At 37.0% G+C, this 18570-nt stretch overlaps 1 protein-coding gene across 4 annotated transcripts in view; it reads right to left on the minus strand.

The window, feature by feature from the left end:
• The window catches only part of adam23b (ADAM metallopeptidase domain 23b), a 58617-nt gene that overhangs the window by 36368 nt on the left and 3679 nt on the right, over positions 1 to 18570 (minus strand). For all 4 annotated transcript variants that reach the window (XM_073854879.1, XM_073854878.1, XM_055214936.2 and 1 more), the window contains exons 4-8: positions 9118 to 9181; positions 3307 to 3389; positions 3142 to 3205; positions 2687 to 2759; positions 1966 to 2030 (exon numbers count right to left, since the gene is read on the minus strand). In XM_073854879.1, the coding sequence (XP_073710980.1) occupies positions 1966 to 2030; positions 2687 to 2759; positions 3142 to 3205; positions 3307 to 3389; positions 9118 to 9181 (349 nt within the window). The remainder of the gene's footprint in view (positions 1 to 1965; positions 2031 to 2686; positions 2760 to 3141; positions 3206 to 3306; positions 3390 to 9117; positions 9182 to 18570) is intronic.

Genomic DNA, 18570 nt, shown 5'->3' on the forward strand with positions numbered 1-18570 from the left:
CACCGTTTTCGACCCTCATAAACGGATTCGTTCGCAAACGTTTGGGAACTCCGGGGTTGCGCTGCAGTGTAAATGAAAGTAGATGGAGTCTTATGTAAACAAACAGCTGATGTTAACGTGACAGGTAAATGGAGGTTTGCAACGGAGGTTTTGTCAAAAATAGTAAACATCTACCAACCAGCTATTATAAACGCTATATCAGATTGTTTTAACATGTATCCTTATAGATAATGTCTGTTTTATATTTATGTTTGAGTATTGTTGGGTTTGAATATTGTTGTAATGTTGTTTATGTTTTGTTTAAATTTAGTTAGCTTATTACGAAAGATAAACTGTAATTTTAAACGCCATATAGGACATTGTAAAGGCCAATATGAAGGGAGAATTGTAATGGGTCAGACATTATTTTTGAGTTTAATTTAAGTTTTATTTGCTACTTTAAAATGAATTTCATTTCATATATTTTGTCTCTTAATTTTAATCGATGTGTTGTTGATAAGTTTTGTGAATATAAATTAATAAAATAAATCAAATCAACGTCATATTAATATTTAATGCTCGTTTAGCCGATTGCGCTTTTTGCTACTTCTGTGTTGCTAGCGGAGGACGTGCACGGACCTCACACATTTTTAAAAATTAACGTCATATTAATTTTTAATACTTTAGTCGGCCACACTTTTTGTCAGAGAATGTGTGTGCGGGAACACACACATTTCTGAAGAATACAGTGAGTTCGTACGAAAATTTTCAAATGGACTAAGATCATAAATATGAACTGCGAACAATGACCTATTATAAATACAACAGCGTGAAATGGGTGAAGAGGAACTCCCTACATTAAAGCAATAAGCATTTCTGTAGGCTAAAGCTTTACTTCATCTCTTATTATGTTTGATAGAGTTTGCATTTGCTGAAATTTATTTCTGCTTCAAGTTCGCTACTGTTTAGTACTGTTCACTTGAATGCTTCCTTTTTAAATCATAAACGCCTTTCTGTTTGGTTTATAACATCAACATGATATTAATATTGATATGTTGTAGGGGGAAGCTAGAACAATATAAGACTTTCCCGAACACATTTTTATAGGTTCAAAAATAGTGTCTGTTGTAGTTGCTGGGAAAGGATCCAGGTATGAATTTTTGTCAATATCGCACACCCCTAGGCTACATAAATGCGCTAAGGTAAGCTATTATTAGAGTAATAAGTTATTTTACACTTTTATACGCATGCCCAGTTACGTGATTGGTTATGTTTCATGCATTTATGGTCGTGTATAGTGTGGATGAAGACTCTTTTTAAAATGGCAGTATAAACGAGGATCGTTTTCACTTTAAAATGCCGTTTTAAAACGCAAATTAGATGTGTATATGGATCCATGCTTATTCGGTCTTTAAGTGGCAGTAACCTCAAGAAATCTGCTTATGTTTGTATCATTATGTTAATCAAAAAACAGAAGACTTAAGAAAAATAATTTCTGTAGCTTTAAAAAGATGAATTATATTTAATTTATAGAATGAAGAAAACCTTTTTTTCTTCATATGATTCAATTTCTGTTTCTAAACTATACTACTGTTATACTTTATTTGTAACTTTGTTCTTTTTTATTTTCATATGCTTTTAATTCCTTGATTTGTTCTTATTTTAATTTCCTTATATCCCTTTTTTTGCTAATCTGAAATCCGATAATCTGTTTATCCACTACTATATTGTAAAATGATGTAATTTAAGAGTAAACACTGTGGCCCACACGTTTTCACAGAGGTCCACTCAGTTTAACATTTTAACATTCATCTTTATCTTGTATAATATTATTATAGATGGAGTTTTGAGATGCAGTTTTTGCATATAGGCCTGGATCTGATTCAAGCTATTTAATATTATGGGAAGTCTGATGACTCGCATAGCGTTTCTGGTCTGCAATAGATCACATTGTCTTCAACATCTGGGTCCTATTCAAACTCTTACAGCTCGCTTGTTCCTCCGCCGAAGCCAAGAGGAATCATCTGGATGTGACAGCTCTTCCTTCAGTCCTGCACACACCCAAAACACACACACGCAAACAAACAAACACTTTTGGTCTGCTTTTATACATTTGTTGTGATTCACCAATTAAGTGTTCCCAAAACTGAATAATAACACATTGTCAAAACACTAGCGAGAACACTGAATAATCTCACTGATAAAAAAATAGACATCCAGTGATATTATTGTACTGATGATCTCATTGGGTCAGCATTTACGAGAGGTCATGTATGCTAAATGCCATGAAAAATATTTTTACAATGAACCACTTTTCCAAACTAAAAACCACACATATAATATGACTCACTGCTGTTTAGAAACAAGTTACCACAGTCAAGCAAACATACAGTTTTTATAAAAGAATAATTCATGCAAAACATAAAAGTAAATAATTTAAATGAATGCCTTTCAACTATCATCTAATCTGAATATGAACTACAGAGGGTTTTTTCTAGTTTTTTAAAAGTTTTTCAGACACTGCCCACTGCATGTGTTCATTCATTGTTTACGAAACAACAGTCTGCTAAATGTCTCTTTTTGAAATAAGTTTGGAACAACATGTGAGATTTTTATGAAGAATTTACATTTTATTTTTTCAGGTGAAGTCCAGTTTTCTTATTATAAACTGAACTTTATTATTATTATTTAGTTGTGTTGTGTTTACCTTCCTCTCCAGCAGCTGGACCCTGTTGCCGGATGGGTGTCCTGTATAAGATGTGGGGTCTGGCCGTTCCCTCCTAACCATAAACAAAGTCAATATGAGCACCAAATTCATGCAATAAATCTCATTTAAAGTGACCAGGGTGAATGATAACATTTTAATGAGTTTTTATTCATTGAGCTGTTTGTGGGTTTGTGTTGCGTTAACTAGTGTGTATTTGTTTGATGATGTGATGTCTATGAGCCTGTACACAGGGGTGAGTGTGTGTATGGTGTTCATTAAACTGTTTTTAGTTTCAGTGTATCTGCCAAGGAAGTGACAGGGTGTGGGCAGTGCTGTAGTGACATCATCTGTACAATTCACACAAAAACATCACAACTGGTGAAACATGTAAAATGTTTACTAGAATAAACGTCTTGAGAGTTTGGGGTTAGTGTTTGTGTTATGTTAATACTTACAATAGAGTGAGTCTGTTTAAGTGGCTCAATTGTGTACATGTGGATCCCATCTTCAAACATGCCACTAGACACCAGAGAAAATAACATTATGTGTTTAATCACTTTACGGACCCTTTTATCCAAAGCAACTTAAACTGAAGATTTAACAGAAAGGATTGTACTCACTGTAAACCATTACAGGTGGATAGAGCCACATTAGATCTATCATTGTCTCTGATTTGGCCATGATAATAACAGTGCTCTCCACCCTGCGAACACACACACACAGCTGATGATGTGATGATCTCTGTATTGTCAACAGTAACCTGTGCCAACATGTAGAAAGACATTGCAGAATAAACTGAGCCTCAATATGAGAAAAGATAAGGGTGAACTTCTCCGTCAGATAATTTATATTATTTATATAACTCATATGTTCATCAAATACTTGCACTTTAAATTTGCTTCATCTCAGCCGCTGACCATTCACAAATACCAGTTTGTTGGCAGAATCCATTAAATGCCACAATGATTTTTCAGCAAAGTCCTCTAAGTACATGGAGGAAGAATGGGATGAACTATGGTGTGAGTACACCAAGCTGCAAGAGTTTTAACCCCATTCAAAGAGGTTTACTGAATATATTGGATATTGAAAAAATTCAGCCTTTTACCTTTGATTCATGGGCGTCAGAACCATTATATGTGGGTGGGATAAGACCCTTAGGGGCTGGACACACCAAAACTTTTAAACGCGGCTGAAAACGCCTTGAGGACGCCGATTGCCAGCTGTTTTTCAGCTGAGTGCCAGCTTTCCTCAGCTAATCGCTTTGGTAGTGCTGATACGTCAGCTGTGAGACGGTTGGTTGCTGTGATACTTGTCCCGCCCCACCTACACTGTGATTGGACGGCCGCGTGAGAACTGACATTGACGAGCGGAGCTTTTCTTCCAAAGTTGAACATTTCTCAACTCTCTGCGCCGGTTTTCAGCGCGGAAAAAAACCGCTAGCTGCTGGCTTATTTGAAAAACGCTGAGGTTCCATTGAAATGAATTGAAAACATGCGCCGGCCGCGAGCGTAAAAGCGTTGGTGTGCACGCCCCCTTAAAAATGTAAAAATAAATTTCAACTTGTTTTTATAAGTTATGTCAACTATTCACAGGTCAAAACGTAAAATAGTGGCTTGTAAAACCAAGTTGTTTTAACTTCATGCTTCATTTTTTTTTACAGTAGGGAATGCCCTAATACAGTGTTCTTCAACCCTGGTCCTCGAGGAGACCCCCTTCCAGAAAGTTTTAGATGTCTCCTTATTTAAAACACCTGAACCAACTCATCAGCCTCCTTCCAGAATGGCCCTGTCCCAAATGGCACACTCTGGACTTGTGGTCCTCCTCAGAGTCCACACTTTGATGACATCATGTAGTGCAGACTTTAGGGACCCTAAAAGGGTGCACAGGAGTCATATTTTGGGACAGACTCGAGTTTTACGCCGGAAGTAGAAAGAGAAGTTGCCCGTCAGTGTGAACTCCTCCCCTCCATCGTCTGATTGGTCTGATTGCTCTTTCGCAAGGACTTCTGGGTTGATAAAGTGTGCGAAGCTTGCAAAGGGGCTGCTGATGAGCACAAAAATGACAGATGGGAGCCCCCCCAGACTTGTAGGCTAAGCGAGCACTCGCAATTTAAGGCCACGAGACCGAACATATGAAATGCGCCATTTGGGAGAGGGCCAGCTAATGATTTAAATCAGGTGTGTTAATTAAGGAGACATCTAAAACTTTCTGGAAGGGGGTCCTCGAGGACCAGGGTTGAAGAACACTGCCCTAATAAATTAAACTTAAATAAATTAAATAAACATCCATGACTTCCTCAAATCCACTCCATTTGGCTCATTTAGAGTCCATATAATTTAAACCATTTTGTGTTTTCACTTCTTTCGCCTGCTGCACTCCAGACTGCGACACAACAAGGTAAACACAGCTTTTAGGCTATAAAAGCAATTGTTTAATTAAAAGGGACCAGAATACATGGCATCTACTCCAGTAAATGTTTCGGACCCACCCACATTTTTTTGACGCCCATGATTTATTCAGAAAGGACAGTGAAGAGTGACTGGAGATTTTTGAATGCACTTAGAGGGTTTTGCAGTTAAAGATAAATTGATTAACCAATGAAATGATTAAAGTGAGATTTGTGAAAATAAGGCATTTCGGTTCATGACTAATAACCTTTTAAATTGGTATTAAAGTGATATTACTCAACCTAAATATAGAGCCTGAGAAAAATGGTAATTTACAAGAAAACAAGTCAGAGGGTTTTGCATCTGAACTCTTATATTTGGCATGAGTGAAGCCTATTTTAGCATTAAAGAGTTTTTATCAAATTCTCTGTAATGAGGAACAGAATCTGTTAGACTGAGTTGTCATATCATTTAATTATTTTAATCATGTTTAAAAATGTTAAAGCAGGGGTTATCACTGCTGTCAGCGTGTGTACTGGTATTTGTTAGTAAACCCCTTCAGTTCAACAGAACACATGACATCTGTTTTTTATCTTCACTGTTGTGAAAGTTAATTTAAGTTAATTCATTGTGTGACCACACTTTTTACACCCCATTAATTACAGTATCTCTAACAAACTCACCACAAACTCATGTACTGCATTTAAAGTATGTCACTGACTTTCTGGCTGAAATTTCCCTGCTAGCTGAAGCAACTTACTACAAATAAATCAGGCCTCATCTCTGAACACATCCAAAATCACACAACCTTTAAATACATGTGGCTATTCAAACAGAAAAGCACCGATGCCTGAATTATATTTTAAGACTTATGTTCTTTAGTGCAACTTTCATGAAGTTAATAAAAGTGATTAAATGTGGAGAAATATTCAGTCTCTTTCTGCATTGTTACTGCAGAGTAATGTCTGCTGATCTGATCTGCTGCTTCGCTGATTCAGCAATGATGCCACCAGATCTCTTCCTGTTTTAACATCTATTATTAACCCCCCCCCCCCCCCTCTCTCTCTCTCTCTCTCTCTCTCTCTCTCATTAGGACAGTTCAAACAATTAGGTATAGAGTACACTCAATTACATATTTCTACATGATCATAACTTTAAAAATTACTTCAGCTGTTGTAACCTAATGTATAGAGATTGATATTTTCAAGATTTATATTTTTGCAGGTAATTCCAATTTCAAAATATAAAGCACACTCTCAGATTACAAAACAAAACATTTGCAACCTTGAAATACTATATAGTAGATATAAAGATACAAAGCATGTTTTATCAATGAATGTAGTCATCTTATTAATTCATCTTTCAAAGTATAAAACACACTTAAAAAAACAAAGCTGAAAGGTCCAAAATATTAATCATTATAATAAAATGATATTACTGTATAAAATGATATTATATTATATTATATTATATTATATTATATTATTTTATCATTTTATTTTATTTTATATTATATTACAATATAATTACATTACATTGTATTTAATTACATTATTGCTTCTATAAATACTATAAACGATAAATGTCAAAAAAAATTATTAAGTATTGTAGGGGAGAGCGGGGTAAGTTGTCACACGGGTAAGTTGTCACACTGTTCATAACTCCAACACTAGAGGCTCTATCTCAAAAATCAAATAGCCACTTTATGTGACTTCTTCTTCTATAGTCAACTTCCTGTTCACATGTGGTCAAGATCACTGTAATCTGAGGTTAGCACAATTTTCTTATTTTTCTGCTTAAAAAGTAAAAAAAAATCACTTTACATTTTATGCAATACAACTTTGTTAGGTGTGAATGTTTAAAATGATTATTTTGCACAAAATAGAGGAGACCGTAAAGTGTCTTTTGATACTTTAGCTAAAGTGATATGATGAGCTAAACTTGAGATTTAGACAACATTAGCACACAAGTAAGTATGGGGCAAGTTGTCTCAATGACTTTGGGGCAAGTCGTCACATCTGACAACTTGCCCCTGTACAAACAAACACATCGAACATGCTCAGAAAACATGATATAGAAAAGAATAAGCCTCAATCTAGCAAAAAGCTGTTTCAAAAGAAAGGGAAGCAGAAATCTGGACCTATGAAAAACAAGGCAGCTAAAAGAAGAAAAATCATGCAAGAGTCATCATCAGATGATGAAGAGTGCTTCTGCCTCGTCTGTGTAGAGCCATTTTCAAAGAGTCGTCCAAAGGAGACCTGGGTAAAATGTGTAAAATGCAACAATTGGGCCCATGATGCTTGCACCTCAGGCCAGGCAATTTATGTGTGTCAGAATTGTGATTCTGGAGATGAGTCCTATTAGTCATACAGGGCATCTGTTTTGTTCAGAGGTTCAACATGTTAAGTTAAGCAAGTTATCTGCAGCGTTCCATTCAGTTATCTGGTTTTATGTGAAAGCCATAGAACATTTGAACCAAAGTTCAAAGTAAAGTGGTCTTGCCACTTAATTGAAATGTGCATTATTTGGATTGAAATAATTGTTTTTCCAGATTCTCCAGGCACGGATGTTTATATTTCCAGTTTGGTTTGAGTTTAAAAATTAAAATCAATATTCACAATTAAGTAGTTGTGTTCTTATTTTTAGATAATCTAGTGTGACAACTTACCCGCCCTAGTGTGACAACTTACCCTCCGATGGGGCAAATTGTCACAAGTGCACAGTCACTATTCAACATGAGATAAGATATAAAGATGTTATGAATACAACATATGTGCCCAAGACTTCCTTCTTTCATTTGGTATGAGATTTATACCATTTTGATGTATGGTGCTCAGTAAATGTTAGACAGTGTGAAAAGTGTGACAACATACCCCGCTCTCCCCTATTGTATTGTATTGTATTGTAATTACATAACATGTTTATTACATTTCATTATATTATAATTAGATTACATAAAAAATGTTATAAGTATTATATTGTGTTGTATTGTATTGTATTGTACTGTATTGTATTGTAATTACATTCCATTTTAATTACATTTCATTATATTATAATTAGATTACATTACATTGAAATTTTTATCAGGATATTATATTGTATTGTATTATATTGCATTGTATTGTATTATTTGTATTGTATTGTATTATTTTGAATTGAATTGTATTGTAATTACATTAAATTTTAATTACATTTCATTATATTATAATTAGATTACAGTACATTAATGCTTCTATAAATGCTAAATGTAAAAATAATATATGATTATTATATTATATTGTATTGTATTGTGTTGTATTTGTATGATTTTGTATTGTATTGTAATTACATTTCATTTCATTATATAATAATTACATTACATTAATGCTTCTATAAATGCTTAATTCTGCTGGTGCTATGAGAGATTATAACCGCTGGTACAGTGTGTTTTTTAAGGATATGGATATAAAACTCTGGTACATTGGGGCTGTGCAAATATTGCACCACTTTGCTGTTCCATGCCCTAAGGGGTTATAATCATCCTTACTTTAAATGTCGTCATATACACGTTACTGGTTATAAAATGATTTGTTCCAGTCCTTGATTCTAATTGGTTAACAACTGTGTTTAATTTATGAAAAAACACATATGACTGCTGTGTTTGACTGCACAGCACTCTTAGCAATGTAAACATATATGAAACATTACATACTGATCACAGTCGGTCAGGGGTTATTTTCTCCAGTTGAAGGAAGACTGTTAGTGATTTTACTTCAGGAAAGTTGCACTAAAACTTTTTTTGCTTTAATATTAGCAATAAGATCCTCGAGGCTGTACTGTATCGCAAATTAATCCAAACTGCTTCTCATTGTGTCCAACAACACCCTTTACAATACATCCTCTCATAATACATTGCTTATGTACACTGTGTACCAAGACTATGTGTGTTGGTGAATCTAAAACATCCTGATAGTTTGTTATTCAATATGGTTTTATATCACTATTATAGGCTAAACTTTAAAGCCTGAAATGAAAAAGTGAAGAGTAAAATGACAAAATGAATACCTTCCATAGGACGGGTTTTCCTCCTTCATAATGTATCTCTACATAATCTGATGACAGCAGATCACTGAAATACACAAACACACAGAATATAAACTGACACAAACTATCACTTATTCCTTCATTCTGAAGATAAGAATATTTGGCTCATGTTATCTATTGGGACGCTGATATCTAAGCCAGATCTCTACTGAAGAGGATTTGCTTTGAAAAAGAAAGAAAAAAACTTGAATGACCTGGCCCCTATAATTCTGGCCAAATGTCACAGCCTGCAGTTCTCCATCTGTGCAACACGTGTTTTATGTAGAAACGTCTGCATGTCTGATAAAATCTCATAAGGACGAACTAAACATTAAACTTTTAGGCAGTTTTAATGTATATTTATTATGACATAATTAAGCTACCACTGAGTGCCAAACTCATCTGAACTAACTTTAATATTGATGCAATACTTAAAAATATGCTTTAGGTTTTTATTTTACAAGTTTATTGTTTGCCCAGTCATAGCCTTGCTTAACTATAATCGCTGACTATAAATACACAGTAATCCAGATGTTTTTCCTCAAAAATTCGTTCAAATTTAATGATTCATCACTGCTGGTTCGAATTTATGTGAACAATGATAGATAAAAAGCCTTTTAAATCTAACAAGTTAAAGAGTAAATCACATTATACACAGATCACTGACTAGAAAACATCTGCATTGCACCACAGGAGGGTTTCCCGCAGCACTTTGCAGTTAGGGCAGCCCCCCTAAGCTGGGAAACCCTACCGCCTTAACTAGGTCGTCCAAAAAAAAATTAGCTGCACAAAAGGTCGTCAAGTGCATCTCGGAGAATAGCATGGACGAGCTTCACACCGCGAGCGTGCACGCGTGCTACATGGCCAAAATGGTCTGTCACTGTCTGGAAGATAGCCAGTTGATAAAACCCGTGTCCGTGAGGACTTATGTTTTGGGTTTATTTAAGCCTGTTATTGTATTTGTCTATAATTCTTGCAAATTTAAAGTAAGTTAGCTGGTGATTTTGTTGTTTGAGCAACCTGCTAGCTAGGTTGCAGGTGCCTGTTGATTAGATTTAATTGTTGAGCGCTTTTGCTTATGTGCATTATTTACCTGCTGCAGTAGTTACACTCCTTTAAGATAATGTAATTAATAGTGGGATATAATCAGTTTTTACAATCTTTGTGCTATCTATCATCATTCGCCAGACGGTCCATGCTTCAGTTTGTGTTTATTAACCCTTTAGTTTCACTTCATCACTCAGCTATTCCCGTTAGAGGTATCTGTTAAAAACATTTAATTAATTAATAATCTAGTATGTGTTCATTTTCTGTCATAGTTTCTTTGAAATTACGTTTTATTTGAGTGCTTTAAATAAAAATATTTTCATTTCCATCATGACGCACCCCGTCCCTTTGATTGTCACGCCCCGGTCACACCCACCTGCCCAACCCTACCACCTTAACTTAAAAAATTCTGCAGGAAAACCTGCACAGTGCCAACAATGAACAGAACAGTAAGCTGACTTCTTCATTTAGAGGCTCTTCAATAAAAAATAATCTGATGATGTTTATGACTAATTGTAATATTTCCACATTAGCCCCATTAGATAGAAATTTGCATTGAAAAGGTGACAAAAAAAATCTAATCTAAATGGCAAATGTAAGTATAAAAGATTGACAGTCCAGTTTCAATATGAATACGTGTCCTAACATTATATAACTTCATGCACATGTGTAGTAATGTGTTACTGATGCCCATGCAGACACATGACTGCAGAATTCAACAGTATCTGAGTACAGTGGTCTGAGCCAATCGAATCAAAGCATACTGTTGTTACTGTTAAGCCCTTTTCACACAGAAATTCCGTAAAATACATGGGATAGGCATCCTGGATTTTTCCGGAATAGTTTGATTTTTTTTTTTCATTCACACTGCCAAGTTTACCCGGCATGTGATGGTCCAGGAAAGACACGTGACCTATTGAAAGTCCCGCCCTTTCTTCTACGCAGCGTCTGAAGTTTGCATATTATATATTATTTCTCCCTCCAAGAACCACTCGCGTGCATTTTTGTTTATGATAAGATTATAAAGGAGCGCGTGACGCGCCGTTCTAATGCTGGTGAATGATCTCCGCTTCAGAATGGATATTTGATGAGCTCCCTGAGCTCTGCTTTAATACAATTTTCAGACATTTCTCATCGTGATTGTTTATATGCATTTAAAACCCGCTAGAGCCCTGCACGGGCCAAAAATCTAGGCCCTGACCCGGCCCTGGCCCGAGACGCTTAGGCCCTAGCCCGGCCCTTGTACGACAGCTTATCAGAATTCTCAGCCCGAGTCCGACCCGAGTCCGAACTTTTTAATTCTCCCCATTAAGAATCTGTGTCCGCAGATATAGTCACTGCATCGCGTGTGTTTGTGAGTAGATGTCTGTGCTGTCTGCTGTGAGGTTTTTATGAGAGAAGCACAAACTTTTTAATAGCCTATTTAATATGTAAAACTTTTGAAATAAAACTTTCTGCGGAGAAGTTAATGAGATCTCTATCGTCTCTCTTGCTACATGACGCGACAATTATTTATTATTTTAAATCCGTTTACAAGATAAAAAAAAATATATATATATACATTGTGTTGTTAAACTGATGAAATTATCTTGATATATGCTACATTTATTATGAGAAGCCTTTTCTTTTTACTGTTACACTGTAGACAGTAATATATGTATTTTATATAAAACTCTATGGTCATGAGAGCACATTATCCATTATCTGTTGGTTCATGTTGGTCCAGTTTAATTCAGGGTAATCCTTTAATAAAATGTATAATATAGTTATAAAATATTTTATTGTTTTGTAATATTCACAGCGCACATTCTCTCGGACCATTTTAAAATGAATTAAATTTAATTAAAATTCCGCATAGAATTTGCAAAAGAAATCCGCAGAAATAGCAAAAAATAACTCCTTACACAGCTTGTACAGCTGTACTCTTGCAGCAATTAAAGCAGTTCAGTTTTGTTTTAAATGGCAAAATAGTTATATTTCTTTTTTATTTACATTTTAGATCAGTTTTTGTTGTTAAAGTTTTTTATGATAACCAAGTGGTTAGCGGCCGACAGTAAGTTGACGACATGTTTGATGAATTGATCCTCTCAAATCAACACTACACTTGCCTATAATAACAACTATATAAAATATATATTTTCAGCATATCACAATGTTAGTTTAAACATTTATTATAAACACACTCTATTTTTAAAAAGCGAAGGCAGGTTGCTCTGCTGCTCGCAGCTGCAACGAGTGCAGAAATAAAAAAATAAAAAGGGCTATACAAAACGAAACGAAACAAACATGAAACAGAATAAACATGCATGCTATCTTACAACTTCGCTTTTGCATATACATTTTTTTAAATGTAAGGACTTACCACAGAACATGGCTATTCATGTATCCATCCAACAGTTAAACTAAAAAAAAAGTCGATCCATACACAAACAAGAAATAAAGACACAGCCTTCTTACACGAAATTAATACAGGGAGAAGTCTTTAATAAATTGTGTCTTGCTGTCTGCATAGACAGTATCCAAGGTTTTAATCTAGTACTCCATTTATAATTTTTCCTGGTGCGCTGAAGGTCCTGCTGTTTGTTAAAACAGCTGCATTGTAAATGTGTGGCTGTGCGTTGCGGACTCATGCGATAGGTTAAACGTCTTCCAATGTTTGTTTTGCAATCATAAATGTCTGTCAAAAAATTCTTTTAATTAAATTGAAAACTATAAAAAGATGGAGAAGCCTAAATAAGCCCGAGGTCCGGCCCGCGTATCTGCTGTGACGTTAAAATTGGCCCGAAACCCGACCCGAAGGGTGTAAACAGGTCGGGCCCCGTCGGGCTCGGGCTGAAATGCAGGGCTCTAAAACCCGCATTTTGAGGAGCCGAACGATATATCTTGTTGGGATGACGCGCAGGTATTTTCGTTTATTATAGCTCAATGAGCATGTGACGCGATATTCTTTTATGCTGCTGAATGATCTCCGTTTCAACGCAGTAAGTGACGAGCTAACTTACCTGATATCTGCTTCAGTCCAGTTTGCTGACATTTCTCGTCGTGAATGTTGTAAATCCCTCATTTTAAAGAGTTGAACCAACTTCATGTTGCCATGACACGCGCGTCCACACTACGGCACGAGCGTCATTGTTTATGCGTCTCATTTATCATTTCCTGATTACTGCGTCAATCTAGTTTGCAACATTTCTTGTGGTGAATGTTTATATGCATGTTTTCTCTCGTTTTAAGGAGCTGAATCATAACTTTTGTTGTGATGATGCGTGCGTCCTCACTACGACACGCACATTACGGCATTCTTTCGGCTTTTTGTTCACACACAGAGGGTTATCCGGGTATCTGACTAGGTCCTCTTTCCGGCAACGATCCCAGAAGATTAACGGAACGAGTTTTTGTTCACACAAACGCTTGTCTGGCAATTTTACGGGAATTTTCTGGGACCAAAGGTCTGTGTGAATGGGGTTTTAGATTGTTGGAGTATTTGTGGGATGCATCAAGACTAGAATATCTGTACCCTGAATTAAACTGAGTTAAGAATAAATAAATGTAAATGCAGCGATACAGGTAACATTGATGATAGAGTTGTTATGGTCACCAGTGTGATTGTAACACAGCCAGTAACACAGACTCACCTTCAATGTCCTCTAATCATCACAGGCATTGAGTCAGCACAGCATAGTACACACACACACACACACACACACACACACAGATCGGACTGTACTGTACTGTACTGTAGCTGACAAACAGCTAGCTGTCTCTGGACTCCTGACCTGACTACTCGCTTTAACAGAGAGCACTTTCTGTCTGAATGCTGTTTTCCAGTAACCCTGTGCAAATGAGTGAAACACACACAGACCATGTGCGGTCAGAAGCAAACATGGCTGAAGGTTTCGGTCAGAATATTTGAGGAGGTGGGAAGAGGTTGCTGTGTTTGCATTTGGTTTACGACCAAAGCATCTTACAGTACATTTAAGGTATACATTTATAATCAGTATGTGTATTCCCTGTGAATCAAACCCACCAACTTTTGTGTTGTTAATTCAATGCTTTAATTTTATTTTTCAAACAGACGTGGAGACAAACAGCTTTAAATGAACATATAAACTACAGACAAGGTTTTAGAAGAGCTGCTTACCAACAACATTAGCTTTAAACTAGAATTTTAGGACAAAATGTATGTTTGCTTGAGAAAGCCTTTGTTCAAAAGTTTAAAATAGTAACTTTGTTGAAGAAATTAAGATTGCTAAAGTGCTCAACAATGGTTGCTAGGGTGCCGGTGAGCCAACCCTCATGTCTATGTGACACTTCTATCCAAAGATTTCACTTTGAATAAAAGTCTATGAAACGTGTTGCTAGGGTGCTCTAAATAGTTGCCAGGTCATGGCTTGATAGCTACACAATGATCCTGAGAGACTTATTGGTTGCCTGGTAAAATGAGCCGACCCCTTTGTCTCTATGACACTGTGCTGCTAAGATATCCATCTGAGCCTTTTACAATGACAGTTTATGGGATCGGTTGCTAGGATGCTCTAAGGGCGCACTTACGTTATCTAAAACAAACGAACGGTGCCTGAGCACGATTGCCCCCCCAATTCCCCTGTACTCACACATTAACTTTTATCAATCCAATAGTACAGCAAGTACGCCGGAAGTAAAATGCTCTCTTAAAAATGGACCCCATCATAATGTGAAGTCTGTGTTTTTTATCTGGAGTTGTTTGGGACGTGATGGCACACAGCCCTCTCACATGCCTTTGTGCAGACATTCACGTAACCCTGCTGCGCCCATCAGAAGGTTTTTACAAAGGCAGATGAAGGTGAGTAGTAACGCAATTGATGTCTCTCCTTTTGAAAGTGATTTGTGATCACTCTGCAGGTTCAGTGGCCGAGCCCACATCTGCAAGCGAGCCAGGGCCAGTTTTTTCAGTCGCTTTGGTATATTTCTCAGATCATAATTGAAATTCTCAAAACCAGCTATTCAATCTCACATTGTTGTGTCACTTGTTTACATAAAAAAAAAACAGTTTCTCAAGCCCAAGCACGGACAATGAAGGGTTATATTAAAGATTTTAATAACAAACACAAGACAAAACAATAACCCACGTGGGGCAAACCACAAACAAAGACTTAACACTAAACTTTACAAACAGCTTGACAGATCAACTGGACTAGCCTTCTTAACAAAGAACACACGACGGTACAAAATGATCCTGCACAGGGCTAAGGAAACAATGACATTAAATAAGAAAACCAAACAAGATAACGAGGAAGGAACGAGCAGGATAAGAAAACCAAACAAGATAACGAGGAAGGAACGAGCAGGATAACGAGAGGGCGGGGACAAGAGACAAGACATCGGAGACAAATGGCCCAATAAGCAAGGTCATGAGCCTCCACATAGAGCCTGGGACTGCTAAAACCCTGCCATCATGACTAGATACAAATACAAAACAAGACTCCTAGGCAGGATCCTGACAGGCACATCCATGCAAGTGATTATGCACAATTCTCTGCTGTTTCCTACATTATCAATTGCTTATGTCATGTTTATCAAAATGTATTATAATGGGTCTCTGTTGAATTGTCTTATCCCCCCCCCCCAACATTTAGCCATTAGTTCACAGTATGGTTAATTTTGCAAGTCTTTACATGAAAAATGGTTGAACAACTTGTCATAATATCTCAAGCATTTTTCTATACATTTCCATTAGACTTTTTTTTCTAAATCTGTCCTGAATTGGTAAATTGCTCCCAGGTGAATCTTGACTTTCAGGAACATCAAAAGGTGTAGGAAGACTGCATTGTAATTCCTATAGGACTGCACGTACAGTTAACCCTAAGGAGATTGTCCTATGTTCAAATTTCTACTTTTGTTTTTTTCTTTGTACTATACAGTGTTGTCTTTTTCTTTCTGTATGGCAATGACATGGTCTGTCAACAAATTAAAGTTCAAACAGTAAGAGCATAAACGTGCATCTTGTCTAGTCTCTTGTAATCAAACTCCCACATACACTAAGGGTTTACAATAATTGTCATGAAAACTTTAGCCATAGTTTACAATAGAACATCCCTCCAGAGTAAACTGTTATATTGACAACATGACTAAGCAATTTGACTGTCTATGGCCCTGTCCTAAATGGCGCACTTCTTGTAGACTTTCGGTCTTGTGGCCTTAAATTGCGCATGCTCACTAAGTTTTAGAGTCCGTAGGGTAGGGTGTCCCATCTCTCATTTTTACACTTCGAAGTGTGTTCATCAGTGCCACCTTTGCCCCTTCGTGCACTTTACCAACCCAGAAGTCCTTGCGAAAGAGCAATCAGACCAATCAGAGAATGGAAAAGAGGAGTTCACACTGACAGACAACTTCTCTTCTTATTTCCAGCTTGACGCTCAAGTCTGTCCCAAAATCCGACTCCGGTGCAACCATGTGGACTCGCATCAAGGGTCCCTAAAGTCTGCACTACATAATGTCATCAAAGTGTGGACTCTGAAAAGGACCACAAGTCCGGAGTGAGACATTTGGAACAGAGCCTTAATCGTACACAATGACAAAAGGACTTGTCATTCTAATGGCACTGACATGTTCATTGACACGGATATTTACTTTTGAGAGAAGGATTTTGAGCAAAAGATTGGCTTTTGCAGGTAATCCATGGTGTTTCGCATTTTGTACTAATCGTTTTGAGAAATGCACTTACTGTTTTGAAAATATTGAGGATGATTTGAGAAATGTACCAAACCGCGACTGCAAAAAACTGTAACCAACCCACACCCGGGCAAACACATCCGGGCACGATTTGGTTTGGATAATGTGAGTGCACCCTAAATGTATGCTAGGGCTTGGCTTGATAACTCCATGATGATCTAGAGAGACTGATTGGATGCCTAAAGTAAGTAAAATAAGCCCACCTCCTTGTTTCTATTGGCGCTTTTCCATTGCATAGTACCCCACGGTTTGGTTTGGTTTAGTTTGGGTCGAGTCAGCTTACTTTAAGACACTGTGATGCAGTAAGGGTCCATACAAATCCCTATACAATTTACCATACTAGGATAAATGCATTGTTTCATGGGTGTTCCTTTCACCATTATATCTTTATGGGGCAATTTCAAGCTGCATTTTCACCCCAGGGGTCCAACTTACACCCATTCTGAAGTATGTTCTTACAGAGCCTGCCGTCCTGTTTAAATGTAGTAACCCACGTGTTTTTACAAGATCCTCGCTCAGAGCTATGACCTTTCAAAGTTTGTCACCATGTTAAGTCAATAATTTTGATTGCCAGTTTTAGGAATTCTGTAAGAAAGATATAGCAACCAAATTCAGACCACTCTGTGCAAAGTTTAGTGTTTGTAGTTTGAAAGCTCTGGGAATAAGAGTTGATCCTTTAACTCATCGAAGAATAATAATACATTCAACAGAAACGACAGTATGTTGGCTTTCTCAACCTAACATAACAATGATTTTATAGCTATTTGGCTGTGAGTTAACATTACATCACTGTTCTTATGGTGACATTAGCCAAAAGGAATGTTGTTTTAAAGGCGAAACAAACATTTTTAGAGATGCACATCAAAGAAATTTGCACCAGGAACAACACCAGGAAATCAGTGATGAGGAGAGAACAGCAGAGTGATGCTGAGATGATGGTGATGTTTTACCGAGCAGGAACTACTCTCACTGTCTGTATGCTGTCAGATGATGGCTATATTTAGATCAAGATTGCCGCTCAACCACAACACCGGACCGAGTAGTTACTTGCAAACTCCACACTTATGCAGATTCCCATGCTTACAGAGCATTGGAGGAAAGAGAGAAAAGCGAAACTATCAGTAGATCGTTTGCACAGAAATAAGTGCATTCATAGCAATGATCTACAGAATGTAATAACCTACAGATGTCCTCTGCTTATTTACACTACCAATCTTATCAGAAATAAGTCCCAGCACCAAACCTATCCTTCAGTAACATAAAAGAGTAAATCTGTGCTCACATAAGTACATGTGTTCAGTTTACAGAATCACAACTCAATCAATAGTCTGGCCCATTAATGGTCAGTAGAGACATGCTGAGGTCATGAGTGTGCATTATGTCATATAATGTTTCTACGTACTGTAAGTGAGGCACTATATGGATGCACTTATGTCTTGAACCTTGCTCCTCCCCACTCCCCCACAGGCTTGCACTCACACTGTACTTCGATCCATGCTCGAGCACACTTTGGCATTACGATGCTATTGTTTTAAAGAAAGCACTGGAGCCCATCGCAATGGTAAGTCTGTGGCTTCTATTTTGAGTCGTTTGGGACGCAATGACACGCAACCCTCTCACTACATCTATCATATCGCTTAGTCGATCCATTGCTTATGCCGCGCAGACGTTCACATAACC

The sequence above is a fragment of the Misgurnus anguillicaudatus genome, chromosome 17 (assembly GCF_027580225.2).
Source record: "Misgurnus anguillicaudatus chromosome 17, ASM2758022v2, whole genome shotgun sequence".
Classification (NCBI taxonomy): domain Eukaryota; kingdom Metazoa; phylum Chordata; class Actinopteri; order Cypriniformes; family Cobitidae; genus Misgurnus; species Misgurnus anguillicaudatus.